The sequence below is a fragment of the Pseudorasbora parva genome, chromosome 13 (genome assembly GCF_024679245.1).
Source record: "Pseudorasbora parva isolate DD20220531a chromosome 13, ASM2467924v1, whole genome shotgun sequence".
Classification (NCBI taxonomy): Eukaryota; Metazoa; Chordata; class Actinopteri; order Cypriniformes; family Gobionidae; genus Pseudorasbora; species Pseudorasbora parva.
In genome coordinates, this window is record NC_090184.1 from 39,901,887 (window position 1) to 39,922,455 (window position 20,569).

Genomic DNA, 20,569 nt, shown 5'->3' on the forward strand with positions numbered 1-20,569 from the left:
TGAACAAAATATATAACACTAGCCTAGTGTTTTTTAGATATTTTACTGATTTTTTTTTTACATTGTGCATAGAGCATAATAGTTAAAAGTTTCATTTGAAAACAATATGTCTATATATAGTTTGACTTCATTCAGTAAGCTACATAAAATAGTGTTTGTTAATTTTTTTACTGAACTTACATCATTTTAGTAATAATGCTCGGAAACAGGCCGGTTACTCAACACTTCCTGTTGCACAACAAACACGTCTTGTGTACCTCATTTAAGGTGGACTGTTTTTCATGTGCACAAGACAACTTTCCCTTCTAAATTTATACCACACACACAAACATGCAAACATAATCAACTGTTCCCACGGTCCAGACCTGGACCGCCAGTTTAATCTGTTGTAAACCACTCTTCATCCTCTGTCTCTCACGTTTAAAGATTTGGGATCAAAACTGACAGTAAATACATGTATGATGTTACAAAAGTTTTCTATTTCAAATAAAGTCTGTTCTTGGGAAATGTCTACTCATCAAAAAATCCTGAAAAATTAAACAGCAGAACTGCTTTCAACATTGATAATAATCAGAATTGTTTTCTGTGCAGCAAATCAGTATATTAGAATGATTTCTGAAGGATCATGTGACACTAAATACTGTATTAATGATGCTGAAAATACAGCTTTGATCACAGGAATAAATTACATTTAAAATATACTAGGATATTTAATTGAAATATTATTTCATTATATCACTGTTTTATCACATAAATAGAGCCTTGGTGAGCATAAGAGAGTGACATTTCAATCATCAAAAATCTTTCTACTGTATATATGAGTAAAATTTCAAGCATGAAATGGTGTTTAGTTGATCTGTTCACCTGTGTGGCATCCTCTATGAACTGTTCGTTTGCTGTGTGGAGGATGCTGTTCTGAATCGACGTGCCTGCGGAGGGCGCCGCTGAACAGGGTTTTCTTTGTCTTGCGCTGAGAGGCGTCCTCTTCCTAAGCCAGCACAAACAATGAGCAACTTATGATGTTTATCTATCATGTATCCAATATCATATAAGTTGCCAGCCATATCATCTCAAGCCCACACACCTCATTTTTTGTGTTATGTTTGGAACTGCTGCGGGACAGACCAGCCCTGCGCCGCACATGAGGGACTTTCTCTCCGGTTTCCAGTGGATATTCATGAGGAACTTCACCTGTCAATTCCTGAAAAATTATGAAGAGCAAACATGAACAAGTACATTTTTTCTATATACATTCATATACAAGCCATTTTTCTAGGCAGCGACCGGAAATTTGCACTATGTGCAAATAGCAATAGATGCTATTTACATCATTTACATCAATAGCAACTAGATTATATTTACACTAAAAATGAAAATAACATATTTTCCTAGCAATAGATCATATACTAAGTGAAAACAGCTGTAGATGATATGTACTAAGTGAAATTGCATATAAAATATAGTTATATATTCTATTTACACCACGCAAAAGTAGCAGTTCTTAGTCTAAATGCTATATAAACTTCATTTTGACAGATTTATACTATTTGCGCCTCAGTTTTGTTGTACATTAACAGGATGCAATAAGTGTAAATTATTATATTTATTAAAAACATTTAATGGATGCTGCCTTAAAGGTGCACTATGTAGTATTTCTGCAGTAAAATATCCGAAAACCACTAGGCCGGTGTTATATATTTTGTTCAGTTGAGTACCTACAATATCCCAGATGTTTCCAACTATTTGTAAATTGTGAGAAAATTGCTGTTTCAACTAAGGACCGGGACGTTACAGCATAGCGTCTGACGAAGTCGCCTGTCAATTGCGTCATATCTGCACTACCCTCGGTTTCAGGTTTTATTTGGCAGGAGCGCTTTATTCTTAGCAGTGTGAACAAGTGAACGCACGGAGTAATGTCATAACATCATTTTCAACACACTTAAATGTATCTAATATGATAAACAGAGCTGCATTACCTTATAATTATAACCGGAAGAGCGGATCAGTGCAGGCGCCCGGCGACTGTGTCCCGTCCCGTCATAATAAAAGTCCCGGTGTTCGCGAGCAGTGTGTTTGTATAACAATCGCTCCAGCGGCCGTGCTCAGCTCCACAACACTCTGTCCTGCTCTACTTTACACTACAGTAACATTAATAACCGCATGCATGAATGTGATTTCGGCCCGAGTCCTGTTTTCCACCGGCTGTGAGGTGAAGACCACATGTCCCAAGATACTGCGCTCAAACTTTGCGTCATCAAACTACACATTTGTTTTGAATATTGCCCTCCTGTGGACGGAAAGTTGCATAGTGCACCTTTAATGGGACAATAAAAGCCCTCCATACACCTACCCAATAAATACTTTAGTTTTTTTTCACATTTCAATTGGCACTTTATAGAACATGTTTTTGATTTTTATTGAAATGTCATTGTCATATATGACGGGAAAAGGAAGAAGAGCGAGCTCGCCAAAAGGCGGATTTAAACCCAGAGCGATCGCATCAGAATTTCTGAGCCTTACTCTTTATTGACTAAACCACTGTAGATGTTGAAACGTGTTCTTTTATCATCTTGTTTGGGGCAACAAGGCATTGTTAGGCGGAGTTAGTGCGAACAGCACTTGCCAACAAGCTACGCTATTTGCACGGTGTAAATAGACACACCGATTTTTAATTATATATTAAAGCAGCCATGTTTAAATTTGAAGATTATTATATTTATTTATATTTATATGAATTATTTTCATTTAGTCAAGTTTTTGAACAAAACAACAGTCAATTAATGTTATCTAATGTCCATTTTTTATCTGTAGAATTAAACAGTCTGTTTTGCAGCTATGTTTTTTATGTACATTCGCTCTATTACGATTGGCTAACATTTTTGCATGTGAAATGAATAAAAATATATCTTGTAAGATGCTGAATACTGAAAGACGCTGGTGTGTGCATACTGTTAAATGTGTTATCAGTCTTGTTTTTATAAATGGTCTCTGGAGGGATCTTTGCATTATGAATGTAAAGAGTACGGCACACTATGCAAGTCTATATTTCAAAAGAGAAAGAAAAATTCTCTTTTGAATGAATGGGTGAATGAGGCATTTATAAAGCGCTTTCATAATGTACTACTGTACACCCAAAGCGCTTCACACTCATATCAGGGGTCTCTCCTCAACCACCACCAGTGTGCAGCATCCACTTGGATGATGCGACGGCAGCCCCAGTACAACGGCCCCAGTGCGCTCACCACACACCAGTGAAAGGTGGAGAGGAGAGAGGGTGATAGAGCCAATTCAGTGGATGGGGATTATTAGGAGGCAATGATTGGTAAGGGCCAATCACGGGAATTTGGCCAGGACACCGGGGTTACACCCCTACTCTTTTACGAGAAGTGCCATGGGATTTTAAATGACCACAGAGAGTCAGGACTTCGGTTTAACGTCTCATCCGAAGGTCGGTGCTCTTTGCAGTATAGTGTCCCCATCACTATACTGGGGCGTTAGGACCCACACAGACCACAGGGTGAGCACCCCCTGCTGGCCTCACTAACACCTCTACCAGCAGCTACCTAGTTTTCCCAGTTGGTCTCCCATCCAGGTACTGACCAGGCTCAGTCCTGCTTAGCTTCAGTGGGAAACCAGTCTTGGGCTACAGGGTGATATGGCTGCTGGCTTTTCAATGATATGACTCCTTTAAAGGGATAGTTCAACCAAAAATGAAAATGCTGTCATCATTTACTCACCCACAACTGAAGAATGTGGGTAATCAAACTGTTGACGGTAGCAGTAGTATTTTTTTTTTCATACTACGGAAGTCAATGGTAACTGTCAACTGTTTGGTTAATATTTTCTTTGGTGTTCAGCAGTAGAAAGAAAAACATAAAGGTTTGGAACAACTTGTCAGTAAATGGTGAGTAAAATTTTGGATGCACAATTTTAAGACACTCCTGAAGAAGTTACATTTACTGTTTAATACAAGCATTTAAAATGCCAAGCTTGTTGAGATACAAGTATGAGCAAAGATTAGCTGGGCATGTGGCGGCATCTCTGCGGCGTCACATGATCTGGCAGCTCACAGCTGTGTGGCTCGGCAGTGACACCAGGGAGAAACACAAAGTTTATCATCGTTGAGCTCTCTTCTTCTAATTTCTTAGGACTAGAACAAGTTCTAAGGATCTACTTCATTAAATACACATTTGAGCATCTGCATCCTGCTGTTTTTTTTCGATGAGGAATGGAATTTGAAAAGATGAGCCACTGACCGCCTCCTGCAGACACACGCGTTTGAGCTCTGCTAATCGAGTGTTGAGCAGCGACTGCAGACTTCTCCGACGCTCCTGCAGCTCCACCATCCGCTCCGCATGCTGCTTACTGTCCTGCAGCTCTGCAAACAAACACACACACACACACACACGTTTCCTCTCTAAATTTACACATTTTAATGGTTTTACAGTATTGTTCAAAAGTTTGGGGTGGGTATGTTTTTTGAACCATTTGATCAAAAATACTGTAAAACATTAATGTGATTAAAAATACAGTAAAAACAGTAATATTGTGAAATACTATTACAATTTTAAATACTTTTTTTATATTCTAATATATTTAAAATGTAATGTTAAATGAATGCAAAGCTGTATTTTCAGCATCATTACTCCAGTCTTCAGTGTCACATGATCGTTCATGTTCAAATCATTTTAATATGATGATTCTCAAGAAACATTTCTTGTTATTATCAATGTTGTTGTGCTGCTTAATATTTTTGTGGAAGCTGTGATACATTTCTTTCAGGATTATTTGATTAACATAACACTATAAATGTCTTTACTGTCACTTTTGATCAATTTAATGTGTCCTTGTTGAATATTAAATTATTTTTCTTTTCTTTTTTAATAGTGTAAAGGTTCTAATTTTAAGAACATTATTTTCCCCCTAGTCTGAACTTAAAGTACTTAAATCCTAAATAGTTTGAAACTTTATTCAGTAATCATAGCTGGGAAAGATATGGAAAAGCACTGGTCAAAAAGTGTGATTTTGGGATACATACAACTATCCTGTGTCATGTTAACTACACCCTTAAACTTCCCATTTTGGACATATTTTGGCCTTTTTACATGTAAAATAAGATTTAAAAGTGAAGCATGTAATTTCTTGCATCACCAAACGGAAAAGCAAATAGCTGTTTTCAAAGCAGTTTCACATTTAATAAGATTTAGACCCTTTATGGAGGATGTTCTCCTCAGAAAGCATTTGTTAGGACATTTGGTCGCCACAAAAACAGACAAAACACACAAAGTAAAATTATTTGAAAGACAGCAAACACACAAACACACACACAGGCACATGGGGGCGCTCACCAGGGCCTGTTATCAGGTGACTTTTGACCTCCATGTCATACGTCTTTTGCATCACCTCACTGCCTCCTGATTGTAAGTTTATCTACAGAGACAAGAAAACAAACAAACATGACAGTGATGAATGTGTCCTGTAGAAGACTCCAGACACGCGTGTAAACCGTTCACAGGTTTCTTACCTTCTCAGCGTTTGGTAACAGTCATATGTACTGCAGTTTCGGACCTGTGGCCATGAAGCAGATGCGCTGATGGGTGTTGCTGCAGTACTGCGACTGGCCTGAGGGGGGAGCCACTGTGCTGCTGCGCAACGCTTCGCTAACTCTATGCCCTGAAAAACAAAACAAACCCTATGAGACACTGGAGAAAGACGCCCCACACATAAGTGCCCTGACCGAGAGACGAGTAATAGATCAATCACTTATATAACTGATAGAAGAGATGAGGTTTAGGAGATGTAACTGATTTCTTAATGTTCCATTTAAGTATCATGTTTCTCTTCAAATTCCTTAGGAGGATACAAATTAGACAATGTCTGATAATATCGTAAGTACAGGTCTATAAAATGAAATGGCTAGCAACTGATTAGTTGGTCCTGGAACTCAAATGTTTGAATTCATGATGAGATTTTGAGTTTTGACTTTGAGTTTTTGTATCTTTTTGTATGTTTTGTAACAGACCAGAGTTCGAGACACTGAGAGATCATGACGCACATTTGACATGACCTCAGGTCTTTTTCACACGAGAACAATCAGAGCAAGAGACAAGAGGCAATCTATCAGAAACAACGGAGATATTAAAGAGATTTCAGTGTGGTGTTTCAAGGTTTATTAGCCTGGCATTTAATATTATACGAATATTGTTGGCTCTTTGGTGAATTGCTTTTGTTCTTTTGTAAGTCGCTTTGAATAAAAACATCTGAAAAATGCATAAATGTACAGTACATCATTGGACGTAAACCTAAGATTTTATAGCTTTCTCTGGTGCACAAATTAAAAGATATGAGATGTTTTAAGAGCTTTCAGTACATTGTTAACTAAAATGAATTCTATTAAAAATTAATTTCATTCATTTAAATAAACAGCATTGTTATTTTAGTATTTTTTATATTTTGAATGAGCTTTAATTTATAAAATTATATTTTATAATATTTAATATTTTTTATTTATAATAAATAACTATTTATTTATATGTTATTTATATAATAAATTATACATTTTAGACAAAAAAATTTTTAAAACCTAAACGAAAATTAGAAATACTGCCTTGGCAACTTAATAAAATTGTAAAGTTTAAGTAGGTACTGAAATTTCTAAAATTAAAATGTATATGAAATTAAATCAAATCTAAATAGAATCAAAAACATAACAAAAAGACTAAATTAGAACTGAAAATATAAATTAATATTTATCATAAATAAAAGCTAATTCAACATAATAAATACTATAGTATAAATAATACCAAAATAACACTGTTTCAATAGCTTCAAATTGAGATTTTATTTTCAGTTTATTTTGCACTTTTAAGATCTTTAGTTACATTCACATCGGATTTCCCCTCCCCTTCAAATTCACATGGAATTGCCTGTGGGAACTCCGGACAGGAAGTGAACTGCAGCGTGCAGGAAGTGGCTCATAAAGCAGGAAACCAGTGCGGGAAACAGCAATGGGAGGCTCAGACTGACCTATAACAACAATACGGGCAGAAATCCTCATGCACAAACACTCTCAACAGGGCCCGAGTCATTTCCTAGGATCAGCCGTAAACAAGAGCACAATGAGGAGAAAGGTCGAAAAACCTCAAAAACGGCATCTCGCGTCGTTTCCTGTCTGCAACCTAAATAAACGCCAAAAAACCCCCACAAATGTTTCAGCTTTGACGCCCAGTTGCGATCTATTCTTCTCAATGTAGTTTTTCATGCACAACCATCAGAAAGTAGTTATTATCTCGGCTGCATGAGATGGGCGGCTCTCTCTGGATGGCCCGGAGCGACTCTGTCATTGAGAGCATGTGAATGATGAGTGTCTCTGAAAAATGTGGAAGGTTTACTTATAAAGATCAATAGACTCAAATGCTGAACTGACCTGGAGAAAATAGTAGCAGATGAGTGAAGCACAGCGTAATTAAAGAAAACAATAGAACAATACAGGTATTGTATGTTGCCATGACCTAATCCTGCCCATCACACACACCCGAGGGTCAAGGGAGGACAAATAAAAGCGAGTGGGCCGATAAACGTAACATAAATATGTGCATGTTGCTAGAGCAAACACAGCGTCTTTGCCTGTCTCGGTTTGTCTAGTGTTGGGTTTCAGCTAATGGAGTCACGCTGTTGTCAGTTTGAGCTTGATAAGATCCTCAATCCTGCTGGTGCCCTGCAATGAGGAGATGCTGAAAAACTGTTTTGAGTCATCCAGCAACTTTTGCCAATTCTGAAGCTATCACTGTAGCATTCACCTGATTCGCCAAATGTTTTGATTAAACCTTTTCACAACATTGGTCCATTCCAAGTTATTTCTCATAACAGCAACATATGTTGATCTCATATTCATATTGAAAGAGGCCATATTATGCCCTTTTTTAAAGTCTTGATTTTGTTTTTGGGATCTAGAATGGGATGCTTGAATGTTCCAAAGCACATCATTTTTCACATATTTGAAATTGTTGCAGCACCTCTCCCCCAGTCTGTCAGTAAAGCTCTGTTTAGTTCCTGTCTCTATGAAGCTCCTCCTTCTGAAAAGTGCAACGCACTCTGATTGGATGACTTGAACTTGTTGTGATTGGTCAAGCGCTTTGAGCGTGTTACCATCATTTTCAACACACTACTAACTCATCAAAACCAAGCCTCGGCCCCTTTATTTTTCATATGTCTAAGGTGGGAATTATTTAAATAAGGAATATTGTGACGTGTCAATTCACACAAAAAAACTCAAGACTACAATCGAGGCCTTTCAGGAAGTTCAGAAACAGTGTGCACTGGTATAGAATAAATCCCTTTCGAGTGACTTTACATCAAGTCTTACATCAAATCACATTAGTTATGTTATTATATAAATCCGATAGGGATATCCAAAGAGTTGTGGTCTTTACCCGTCTTGAGATAAAATCCAGAGTCCTCTTGGTCTGAGACCATGACAAGATAAACAGAAGAACGAGACGAGACCAAGACATTCAAAAAATGGTCTTAAGATTGGTCTCGAGTGCTACAACACTACTTCACAACACATCACAGATTTATGCTGAATAAGAAATTTGATCGACATTTAGAGAAAAAAACAGAGATTCTTTTGACTAGCAACTACCAAAAACACCCCAGAAACTGCAAAACAACATTTGCAACCTGCCAGAACACCCCTAAATCCTTATTGCAACCACATAGCAACGCCCTGACAACCACCCACAACTCATCATGGTGGGATATCCTGCACAGCCAAACACTGCTCACATTTTCTTTGGAAATATAAAAATCTAGGATAAATTCAGATTTTGCAAACCAGCATTAATTTAGGAACTATAAATATGCACTAGACAAGCTGTGCACGTGTGTGTGTGTGTGTGTGTGTGTGTGTGTGTGTGTGTGTGTGAGAGAGAGAGAGAGAGAGAGAGAGAGAGAGAGAGAGAGAGAGAGAGAGAGAGAGAGAGAGAGAGAGAGAGAGAGAGAGAGAGAGAGAGAGAGAGAGAGAGAGAGAGTGAGAGATTCACCAAATGTCATGACAAATGTTCTGCGGTCCTCACAAGGTTTGCCAGCATTCCACTCTCATGTCGGAGCCTGTATTATCACTTCAGTTCAGATGTTCATGGAAGCACAATCTGTCCATTTTTTAGCCATCCGACATTTATTCTTCTAACCATCTCTCTGTAAAAGAGTTTTGCCTAATCCTTAACATGTAAAATACATATTGTACACTTTTGTAGCATTTTGTTTTCCTCTGAAGCTTTCCCCCTAATTTGTATATTTGATATCTGTATACACACATACTCTATCAAAAGTCAAAAAAAGTGCAGAATACATTTTTTAAATGTTTTGAAAGGAGTATCTTATGCTCACCAAGGCTGTTTTTATTTGATCAAAAATACAGTAATGTATTTTTTTTTACATTTTATTTATTTTGGAAAAAATTAGGTAACACTTTATTTAAAGTTTCAGTTATTAACTATTTGCTTATTAGCATGCATATTACTAGGATATTGTCTGTTTATTAGTACTTATAAAGCACATATTAATGCCTTATTCTACACCCCTTAATCCTACCCAATACCTAAACTTAAATGCCACAAAAACTACCTTACTAACTATTAATAAGCAGTAAATTGGGAGTTTATCGAGGCAAAAGTCGTAGTTAATAGTGAATGTGTTCAACATACTAAAGTGTTACCGAAATGTGTTTTTGTGATATGTGTGTATATAGTCATGTGAAAAAGAAAGTACACATTTTTGTTTTTACATATCAGGACATAAAGAAATCATCTTAGGTAAATATAACCTCAAATGATCAACAACACATGACATATTACACTGTGTCATTATTTATTTAACTAAAATAAAGACAAAATGGAGAAGCCATGCGTGACAAACTAAGTACACCCAATGCTTTAATTCTTGTAGAGCCACCTTTAGATTTTCTGCATGGCTGCAATGGTCCCTCACATTGTTCTGGAGGAATTTTGGCCCACTCTTCTTTACAACGTTGCTTCAGTTCATTGAGGTTTGAGGACATTTGTTAATGCAAAGCTCTCTTGAGGTCCCGCCACAGCATTTCAGTCAGATTGAGGTCTGGACTTTGACGGGGCCATTGCAAAACCTTTTTATTTTTCAGCGATTCTGCTGAAGATTTGCTGGTGTGTTTGAGATCATTGTCTTGTTGCATGACCCAATTTCGGCCAAGCTTTAGCTGTCGGTCAGATGGTCATTTGACTCTAGAATACTTTGGTATATAGAAGAGTTCATGGCCGACTCAATGACTGCAAGGTGCCCAGTTCCTGTGGCTGCTTTGCTCTTAATATTGCACGGTCTGACCCTGGGGTGAATTTGCTGGGACGTCCAGTCCTGGGAAGATTGGCTTGAATGTCATTCACTTAGGAATAATCTTTGTTGCTTTCAAATTGTTTGGAAATGGCCGTAAAATCCTTCTCAGATTGATGGCAGCAAAAATTGCTTTTCTAACATCATTGATGATGTCTTTCCTTGATGTCTAGCTAGCCTCTGTTTTATTTGACTTCACTTCGAACGTCAACAAGAAATAACTTCTGTACTTAGGTTTAACACATGGCTTCTCCATTTTCTTCTAGTTTTATTAATAAAATAAATAATGACAGTGTAGTATGTCATGTGTTGTTTTTCATCTGAGGTTATATTTACCTCATTTTAAGACCTGCCACGGACCAGATGATGACTTATTTTTTCACATGACTGTGTGTGTGTGTGTGTGTGTGTGTGTGTGTGTGTGTGTGTGTGTGTGTGTGTGTGTGTGTGTGTGTGTGTGTGTGTGTGTGTGTGTGTGTGTGTGTGTGTGTGTGTATGTGCGTGTGTTAATGAATTAAAGCTACAATATAACTTTTCCGTCTGCTAGAGGGCGCCTATTCAAAACAAAGGCGTAGTTTGATGACGCCAGGTTTGAGTGCAGAATCTTGGGGACATGGGGCCGAATCTCACAGGAAACAGCCGAATCGGGATAGGACTCGGGCAGAAATCATGTTCATGGATGCGATTATTAACGTCACTGTAGTATGAAGCAGAGCAGGACTGAGTGTTGTGGAGCTGAGCAAGGCCGCTGGCGTGATTGTTACGCAACCAAGCGGCAACCTCCCACGATCTCTCTTGAAGCCAATACGGAAGTAATGTAAACTGCAATTCCTCGACTGGCCACTAGAGGCAGGCTCCAGAAGGGAGCAGACTCTCAATGAGCCCCATGTTAAAATTCCCAACTTTACAGCAGAAAAAAGGGCTATATGGCTAATTTTGACCTTCATGACAACTGTGTGTGTGTGTGTGGGGGGGGGGGGGGGGTTAATAACTCATTCGTTTCCGTTACATAAAGCCTTAAAGTTCTGCATAATTAAGAGTGTGGTTGCAGGTGTATAGCCATTTATCTGCCGTCGATAGTCGTTGCGTCACCTTAGCTCCGCCCACATCCCACCTTTTTGCCCATTTTCTGTTATCCAGGAGTAACACGCGATGACTCGCTCACAAAATGGCAACGCCCAGCTCGCCCCTACTTTAAGCTTCAGAGCGGCTTATTGGAATCCTATGGGTGACATCACGGACACTACGTCCGTATTTTTTTACAGTCTATGTTTATCATATTAGATACATTTAAGTGTGTTGAAAATTATGTTATGACGTTACTCTGTGCGTTCACTCAGCGGCTGCTGTGACATTTGTTCACACTGCTAAGAGTAAAGCGCTTCTGCAAAATAAAACCGCAAACAGTGGGTAACGAAGATTGACAGACGACTCCCTCAGACGTCCTGGGTCTTTGGTTAAAATAGCATTTTTCTCACAATTTATAAATAGTTGGAAACATTTGGGATATTGTAAGAACTCAACACTGGCATGGTGGTTTGTGGATATTTTACTGCAAAAAATACTACATAGTGCACCTTTATTGATTGTGCAATGATAAGCTGTAACAGACAGCATACCATTTTTTCTATTTTCTTTCCTCTTTTTTTTCCTCAGCAAGCTTCTCCTGACTGATCCTTTGCAATCATGACCTTGATATTTCACATAACATCAACAATATAAAATTGAAACAGAATGGCCTTTTTTTTTCTCAGGACTGCAGAATTGTCTCCTCTGGGAGCACGGTTTGCACTGAATCTTTCCTTCTAGCAGAAAGCGCTGAAGTTGGGGGTCAGCAGATTTTTTTTCCTCCCTGGACTCTCTGCGACCTCTCTGATCCCGATGGTATCTGACAGACGTGTTATCTACTGTTCCGTGCCTCCGTTAATTAATCCCACACTAACGAGGAAGTGTGGACACCGCTGCGTTTCCACATCACTGGACTGCACCGAAACCATCTCGCTTTCTTCGCTGCAAAACTAAATGCGGAGTCACCCTATATGGTTCACTCAAAAGACAAGTACACACGTTTTTATAAACTAGATAATCATAGAGACTTGGGGTTTGACTCTTTTGGGCCAGTAAGCAACTACCTAGCAACCACTCAGAATACCTGAACAATTGCATAGCAACATGCTAAAAACAACTTCAACCCTATATCAACCTTCTGGCTACAAACCACAACACCCTAACATGGTGCCAGTGAGATCTGCATCAACCATCACTCACATTTTCTGCACAAAAAATAATAATAATTCAGTTATGTTCATCTGCATGACGATAATAATGATACACAAACTGTCCTTTTCTTCATGTATAATCAAAGAAAGTGAGTCAAAATCTGCATTCCTAACTTTCGCCTAAAGTCATCCTGATTTAGATAATGGTGCTAAACAGATGCATGAGTGCATGCATTGCTCTTCCACAAGAAGCTCATTGGGAACCAGATTGCATCAGCTGAAGTATCTGCATATCCTGGCACAAATAAGTTATAAGTTAAATGTAAAGGTCTTACAGGTGTCTAATGCTCATCAAGACATAAATATCTTTGTCCAAGATAAAAGCAACATTTATAGAAGTTTTGAGGGTTTTTACCACAGACAGCAAGTTATTACCAAGATATTATCAATTATTACAAATGATCAAAAATACAGGATAAATTTGGTAAACCAAGTATGTTGTTGTCAAGCAACATACAACTTAAAGGTCATATTTGCATCTCTAGTGGCACCAAATTGATATATTAGTACAGCACAGTATGTATGTTTATATATATATATATATATATATATATATATATATATATATATATATATATATATATATATATATATATATATATATATATATATATATATATATATATATATATATATATATACACATAAAATATAAATCTCTTCTAACAATATAAATCTTTACCATCCCTTTCTATCAGTTTAACACATCCTTGCTGAAAAAAGTATTTTTTTTTTTAAAGAAGAAAAATAAATTACTGACCCCAGACTTTTGAATGGTACTGTATATTACAAAATATTTCTAATTTAAATAAATGCTCTTGTTTTATTAACTTTTTACTCATTAAATCATCCTGAAAAAAGTATTAGAGGTTATAGAAAAAATATTAATCAGCACAATTGTTTACTACATTTATAATTGATCATCATATTAGAATGATTTCTAAAGGATCATGCGACACCGAAGACTGGAGTAATGGCAGCTTTGCAAGTTTGCATCATATAAATAAATTATATTTTAAAATATATGCAAACAGAAAATCATTATTTAAATGTTTTATAATATTTCACATTATTAATGTTTTTATATTTTTGATCGAACAGTCTAAGAGTGTCAGTCTTTTAAACATTACCATTAATTTTTTTCCCAAACTTGTATATATATATATATATATATATATATATATATATATATATATATATATATATATATATATATATATATATATATATATATATATATATATATATATATATATCTGTAGATCTGTACGATTCTGGATAAATTGAGAATATATATTTTAACATCCAAAAATGTACACACTTCCGCTATTAACAATACAAAACCAATCAAGCTAGTTTGCTCTCTATTGATTTGATCTGGTGTGCAAATCATTAGAATCTGAATCAGAATTAGCTTTATTCGCCACTGGTGTGAACAATCACACAAGGGAAACTCGGAATCATGTTTTCTCTTTAGTTTTATTTTATTGCGGTTTGTATGCAGTAAACTGTTGGCCTGACTGTGTGTTTTTATGTTTAATTGCTTTCCAAAACCAAATTCACAGTACAAGTGACTACATTTTCACTCTCAGTCAAGAGACTGAGAGTTTCCTTCATTATGAACATGAAAGCTCAGTGAAAAGAAAGCAAACCACCTTCCGAATCTCATGAGGCTTGTGGTCATTTGTCTTTGTTTTACTCATGCATGAATCAGGTCTTGTCCTTTATGTGCAGGTCAGGTGATGCCAGTGAACCTTTTCGGTCATGCTAAACTTTTGGCCCAGTTTGTAAAGGAAACACGGGCCGTTGAATGTTTACTACTGCAACGGTTACATCACACACCATGCGGCTACATCTGCTGAGCTTCCTGGCCATGTACAACTCAACCAGTCAAAAGGGTCTCCCAAAGGTCTCGAAAGGAAACAGTTAGCTCACACTTTGATGCTCTTTGCTTCGCACCAGCACCTTGATGAGATCCCATATCCTTCTCTTCCTCACTACTCTCAAAAATCTGTTGTGCCTCCACCCCCGTACGTCTCCTCTCAGCAGGCTGAGCAAAGGCCACATTTCCTCTGACTGGCAGCAACAACAGCTCCGGCTGAGCGGAGTCAGGACGGCTGCAGACAGCAGATGGACTCAACATATGAACCAGCACCCCACATTTCACAATCCCCATCAGAACCTAAAGCAAAGATCACACATTACAAAACAGGAATGGGATGTTGGAGTTACAGAAGGTGAATATTTTGAAATGTTTCACGGGTCAGCTTTTCTGATCCAGCCAGGCACTGCAATAATGAAAATTCACATCCCACATTCAAAAGTTAGAACACTTTTTTTGTAAAGACATTTTTAATGTTGTAAATGATTTCTATTTCAAGTAAATCGGTTCTTTTGAACTTTAAATTAATCAAAGAATCCTGAAAAAAAATTACCGTTTACATAAAAATATGAATCAGCACAACTGTTTTGCAAATTATTCCTGTGATCAAAGCCGAATTTCAGAAATCATTCTAATATGTTGAATATTTGACTATGAATGACGATAGATGGCAACCTTTTTTCTACTTATATTCTGGGTCTTTTTGGGGGGTAGTTTCTGCATTACCCAGATCCTGGGTCAGATGTAACAACCCAGTGTTTGTGTAGTTTCTGTGTTACCCATATCCTGGGTCCGACACAACAACCCAAAGTTCGGGTAGTTTTTGCGTTACACAGATCCTGGGTCAGAGGTAACAACCCAAAGTTTGGGTAGTTTCTGCATTACCCAGATCCTGGGTCAGATGTAACAACCCAGCGTTTGGGTAGTATTTGTGTTACCCATATCCTGGGTCAGACAGAACAACCCAGTGTTTGGGTAGTTCTTGCGTTACCCAGATCCTGGGTCAGATGTAACAACCCAGCGTTTGGGTAGTTTTTGTGTTACCCATATCCTGGGTCAGACAGAACAACCCAGTGTTTGGGTAGTTCTTGCGTTACCCAGATCCTGGGTCAGACGTAACAACCCAAGGGTTATTTATCGCGGGATTTTTGCAACCTCTTCAGAAGAGAGCAGTTCTGAGCTCCATAATTAGTGCATGTCTTCAGTAAAATACAGGTCTGTGTACATCTACAAATTCATAATTGTTTTATGCATAATTTTTATGCAAAGCAACAAGCAATGCAAATCATCAAAAGGAGTCTTTTTGCTTGATGGAAACACCTGATTTCCTGCATAAATTTTTGTAATTTTATTCAAAAAGATACAGAATTTTAAATACTTATGATGTTAAAATGAAATGTTTAATATTTACTTATAATATTTGTTAAAGAGCTTAAATGTTGGTTTTATTTGATTACCATGCAAATCAGTGGTTGTGCAGAGTATTTTTAAAAGGTTTAGAGGATTTAAGTTAATATGTAAACATTAATTAATGTATACAGAAGTTTAAAAAGCTATTATTATAGTAAGCTTTTTTAAACAGCCCTAGTTCTGTTTAACATTAACCCAGTAACATATCAGTATCATATCACGATACTGAATCCCAATTCGTTATTATTGCGATACTCAAAGAAATATGGTAAAAGGTTAACAAAACATGTACTGTTGATTAAAAAGCTAGATTTGGTATTACACTGGGGTGGAAATAAATAGGCTTGGAATTGGTGCTGGTAACCCAATGCACAGGACAATGGCAACACCAGAATACAAATATTCATGATTCTGAAGCTGAAAATACAGAATTATTTTAGAATATGCCTGCACTCTGTCACTGACTAGATACATTTAAAATGTACAAATTTTACTGGTAACACAAGACATTTGGCATTATCAGAACCCACAAATATGCCTTATTATACATTATATTTAACATTTTATAGCCAAGTTTTATTGAAAGCCCTTTATGAGAGCAAACAGAACACAATGCTTGCCAGATGATGCATCTGCAAGTTTATCAGCATTAATAGAAATTAAAAGTGAAGCATGTTGGACACACAGAACAGGTGTGAGGGTAAACATAATGCCCAAATTTAGTGTGAAGAGTGCCAAAGCCCTCGGTGTGCTGGCAGGACCAGCTGCATTCATGCTCAAAGGCAGTGTTCGAACTATACTGTGGCCTTTGGGGGAGCCCACTTTTCGGGGTGGGGGGGGGGGGGGGGGGCGTGCATCCCTATACACAAAAGAGGACGTGTATATTCCTTCACACACAGACGAACGCGTCAATCTATTGCTTAATGCATTGCGGAGACTCTTAATATACAATTTACAATCATTGAAGAACATCTTTGATTTTAATGAAGGAAGAAAAAAACAAGAATTGATAGGTCAAAAAGTCCACAAATCTATAAACAAAGCCGAGCCGAGCTCCCCCTAGCTCCCCCGTAGTTCGCACCCTGCTCAAAGGTCATGTTTATTCATGATGCTGGTTTCATCATACTGCCGATCAGCTAAATCTAAACATGCAACAATGCATTTCTATCCATTACAGTTAGCAAATGTCTTCAGTCGAGCCAGACCATCAATGGAAACTAAGCAACAAAAACAAGTCATTCACAAATCTTCAACATAAACTATCAGCTCATTAACGTAAGACCTTCCACATGCAATACCGTTAAAGAATTTGGTGTCAGTATTTTATTTTTAAGAAATTAATTTTATTCAGCAAGGATGCATTTATATTGATCAAAAGTGACAGTACATAATTTTCAATGAGCAGCAAATATTTCTTGAGCAGCAAATCATATTAGAATGATTTCTGAAGGATCATGTGACACTGGACTAATGATGCTGAAAATTCAGCTTTGATCACAGGAATAAATTACTAATTACTTTAAAATGTATTCAAATAGAAAACGGTTATTTTAAAACTGCAATAATATTTCACCATCTTTCTATCCTTCCTGTAGTTTTGTTCTATTTGGTAAGCATAAGAGGCTTCTCATTAAAAATTAAAAAAACGTATTGTCCACAAACTTGCAGAAGTCTTAAAGGTACAGTAGCAAGCTCAGAAAGTTTTAATGATAATAAAGATGGTGATAAAGGGTCATGAATAAATGCATTATGATTGTTTTAAGAAAGACATCTTTATTAACATTGTAAAATGCTAAAAATAAAAAACTGTCAAATATGACATCATTCATAATCAAGGAAAGAATAGTGTTTGTGCCATTAGCTAATTCAATAATTTTACATTTAGCAAACATCTATTAACTGTGATTCATGCTGTTTGCCTCAAGAAAAAACAAAAAGAAAAATATGGCATACAGGCATCCTGGCTTCACTTTCCTGATTATAATCTGCCAGAGCGCTGAACACGTTTTTCCAGCATGCTCGTAAAAACAACAAACAACAAGTGCACAATCACAATACGCAATACATCCTCCGCATAAAAAACCTAATCATAGTCCTATTGTTAGGAAATGGACGCTAAGTGATGCTTTAATCTCACATCTAAACCCCTCTATTCACATAAACTCTTTCAACTCAGATGATGGGTATGCAGTCCCATATGGGACAGACCGCAACAACTACCTGTACATCTGGAAGACACATGTTGTACAAACATTCGTCTGAGGGCGTCTACAACATCCATCAACCGCGGGGCGGCACGTTACAGCGAACCACACTGGAGGCATCGACAACAAAAGCCCTGCCTCTGAAATCTGTTCCACACTGAGCCAGAGCCAAAGCATCATATTAAATCAGCATTCAAGATAACAGCACATGGAAGACGCCTTCAGAGACTGGCTTCTGGCAGCGGTGGTAAGCGCTGCGCTGCTGAAGCACACAAAGACCACACAGGGATTGAGAAATCTATCCGAACCATCAATAGTCCAATTCGGGCTTTTATAACAGAGATTTAGAATGCAAGAGCTGCTCCGAATCTGAACACTGTGTGTGCGGCAACATTTTTTTATGGGCTCCTGATGCCTAAAGGAAATTTACAGCTTTCTTTGATGTCTTTGAACTCGGTAGTGAGCAATGAATCAATAGAGCAGAGCACATTAAAAATCATGACAACTACTTCAGCAACAAGTAGGACACAGGAAAAGCAGCAAAAATGTTAGAATAGGAATAAAGTCAAAATTGACTGTGTTGTCGTCGCCAAAGTCCCTTTCAAGGAAAGTCTGCTGTTCACTCGGCGGCCATATTTGCAGGAACTCCGGGCAGCTATTTCGGGGATCCAAGACCAAGTCATATCTATTTGAATAGATAAGGGAAATCCTTAAATCTCAAAAAATGCTTGGCGAACATATTTCAAATCAGCAACAGAATCTGACATGAACTGTCCCATGAAAGTTGTTTCTAATGCTCAAATAGCATTTATTCACTCATTTAGCGATTGGCTATTTTATTTAGATGGCGGGATGTATTCAGCCATATTGCATGTTGCAGTTTTTGCCCAAGCGGCAATCTCCCGCAATCTCTCTTGAAGCCAATAAGGAAGTAATGTAAACTGCAATTCCTCGACTGGCCACTAGAGGCAGGCAGAATCTCATTGAGCCCCATGTTAAAATGCCCAACTTTATAGCAGAAAAAAACATGTTTACAGCCTGGTAAAAATTGTGGTTTTGGCCTATAAGGCTAATTTTGACCTTCAGGACAACTGTGAGGGGGTGAATTTTTTATAACTCATTCGTTAACATTATATAAAGCCTTAAAGTTCTGCATAATTAAGGACATGGTTACTTTGAGTGACAGGTTGATAGCCATTTATCCGCCATCTATAGTCATTGCATCACCTAAGCTCCGCCCACATGCCGCCTTTTTGCCCATTTTCTGTTATCCGGGAGTGACACGCGATGCAACAGATGGCAAGATGTAAGTTCGCAAGATGGCAATGCCTAGCCTGACAAGCCAGACCCACATCAATATGTTTGGTCTGGAAACTCACCATTGACAGCTCAATCCGAGGGGCGGGATAAACGGTTGTCTTTCAAACTCCCTCTGCACTCCCTCTGCTACCACCAACCAGAGCAACGAAGGTGAAGCAGAGCTAGCTGATAGATTAAACTTTCGCCATATTCGGTCGGCAAAACTCTGAACACATCTTCCCTTTTTAAGAATGACTTCAGTGCCGTTCTTTGTTCTTTTCTCAGAGAAAAGCTCAACTACAAGTCTTCCAGAGTCGCGTCAAAGCAGATTCGAAATCCAAAAAAATCGGCAGTTTCTGTGTTTACTAGAAGCACGCAAACGAAACTTGGCCGTCGTCATTACGGCCCCGCCCACCGACTCTTTACACGATGTGATTGGCCCGACAAGAGTTTGGCGTTTACAGCTCAGATGGGTATTGAGAGTTGCTAGACGACACTCGCGGGCAGATTAGATTTGCTGCCGCTAGGGTGCGTCTAGATTTCTAGGCTAGGATATTGATTTACTTATGGCCTTTTTGTGCACTTGAGCTTAACTTACTTGAGAGATGTAGACTGTTGTGTCAACCTTGATTTATTGCAATATTGAGGTGTTCATTTCTATTTCTATTTTTGAAAATAAACATGATTTCTCATCTTAAAAAATTATTAGTTAATAAGTCTTATTTTCACTGGTTATCTTGTGCTTGAAGATCGTTCCACCAACCAGGAACAATGAAAGAAAAAGTTCTGGAGAGGGATTTCATGCCTCTCTGTGATGGTACCACAAGCCTACGCTCGTTAGCTGAGCGAAGGCTTCTGGTGGGGGTGTAGACTCGTAGGAGTGAGTCGAAGTATGCGGGTGCTGAGCTTGTGGAAGATCCATAAGCAAGAGTCAGGGCTTTGAATTTGATCTGGGCAGCGAGTGGTAGCCAATGCAAAGAAATTAGATATCCCCCTGAGACAAGAGATTTATGCATTTTATTTCTGGAAAAATTCCTCCCATGACGCAAATATCGTCAATTTGCGCCATAGGAGGAATTCTTGGCAGAGGCTAAAGACTACAGCCAGCAGAGGGAGCCATTTCCACATGT

At 37.9% G+C, this 20,569-nt stretch overlaps 1 protein-coding gene across 4 annotated transcripts in view; it reads right to left on the minus strand.

Annotated features, from left to right (window-relative positions):
* The window catches only part of ccdc120a (coiled-coil domain containing 120a), a 63,525-nt gene that overhangs the window by 12,312 nt on the left and 30,644 nt on the right, over nucleotides 1–20,569 (minus strand). For all 4 annotated transcript variants that reach the window (XM_067414363.1, XM_067414360.1, XM_067414362.1 and 1 more), the window contains exons 2-6: nucleotides 5,525–5,673; nucleotides 5,349–5,430; nucleotides 4,257–4,378; nucleotides 1,085–1,201; nucleotides 865–988 (exon numbers count right to left, since the gene is read on the minus strand). In XM_067414363.1, coding sequence (XP_067270464.1) covers nucleotides 865–988; nucleotides 1,085–1,201; nucleotides 4,257–4,378; nucleotides 5,349–5,400 — 415 coding nt within the window. In that variant the 5' untranslated portion in view covers nucleotides 5,401–5,430; nucleotides 5,525–5,673. The remainder of the gene's footprint in view (nucleotides 1–864; nucleotides 989–1,084; nucleotides 1,202–4,256; nucleotides 4,379–5,348; nucleotides 5,431–5,524; nucleotides 5,674–20,569) is intronic.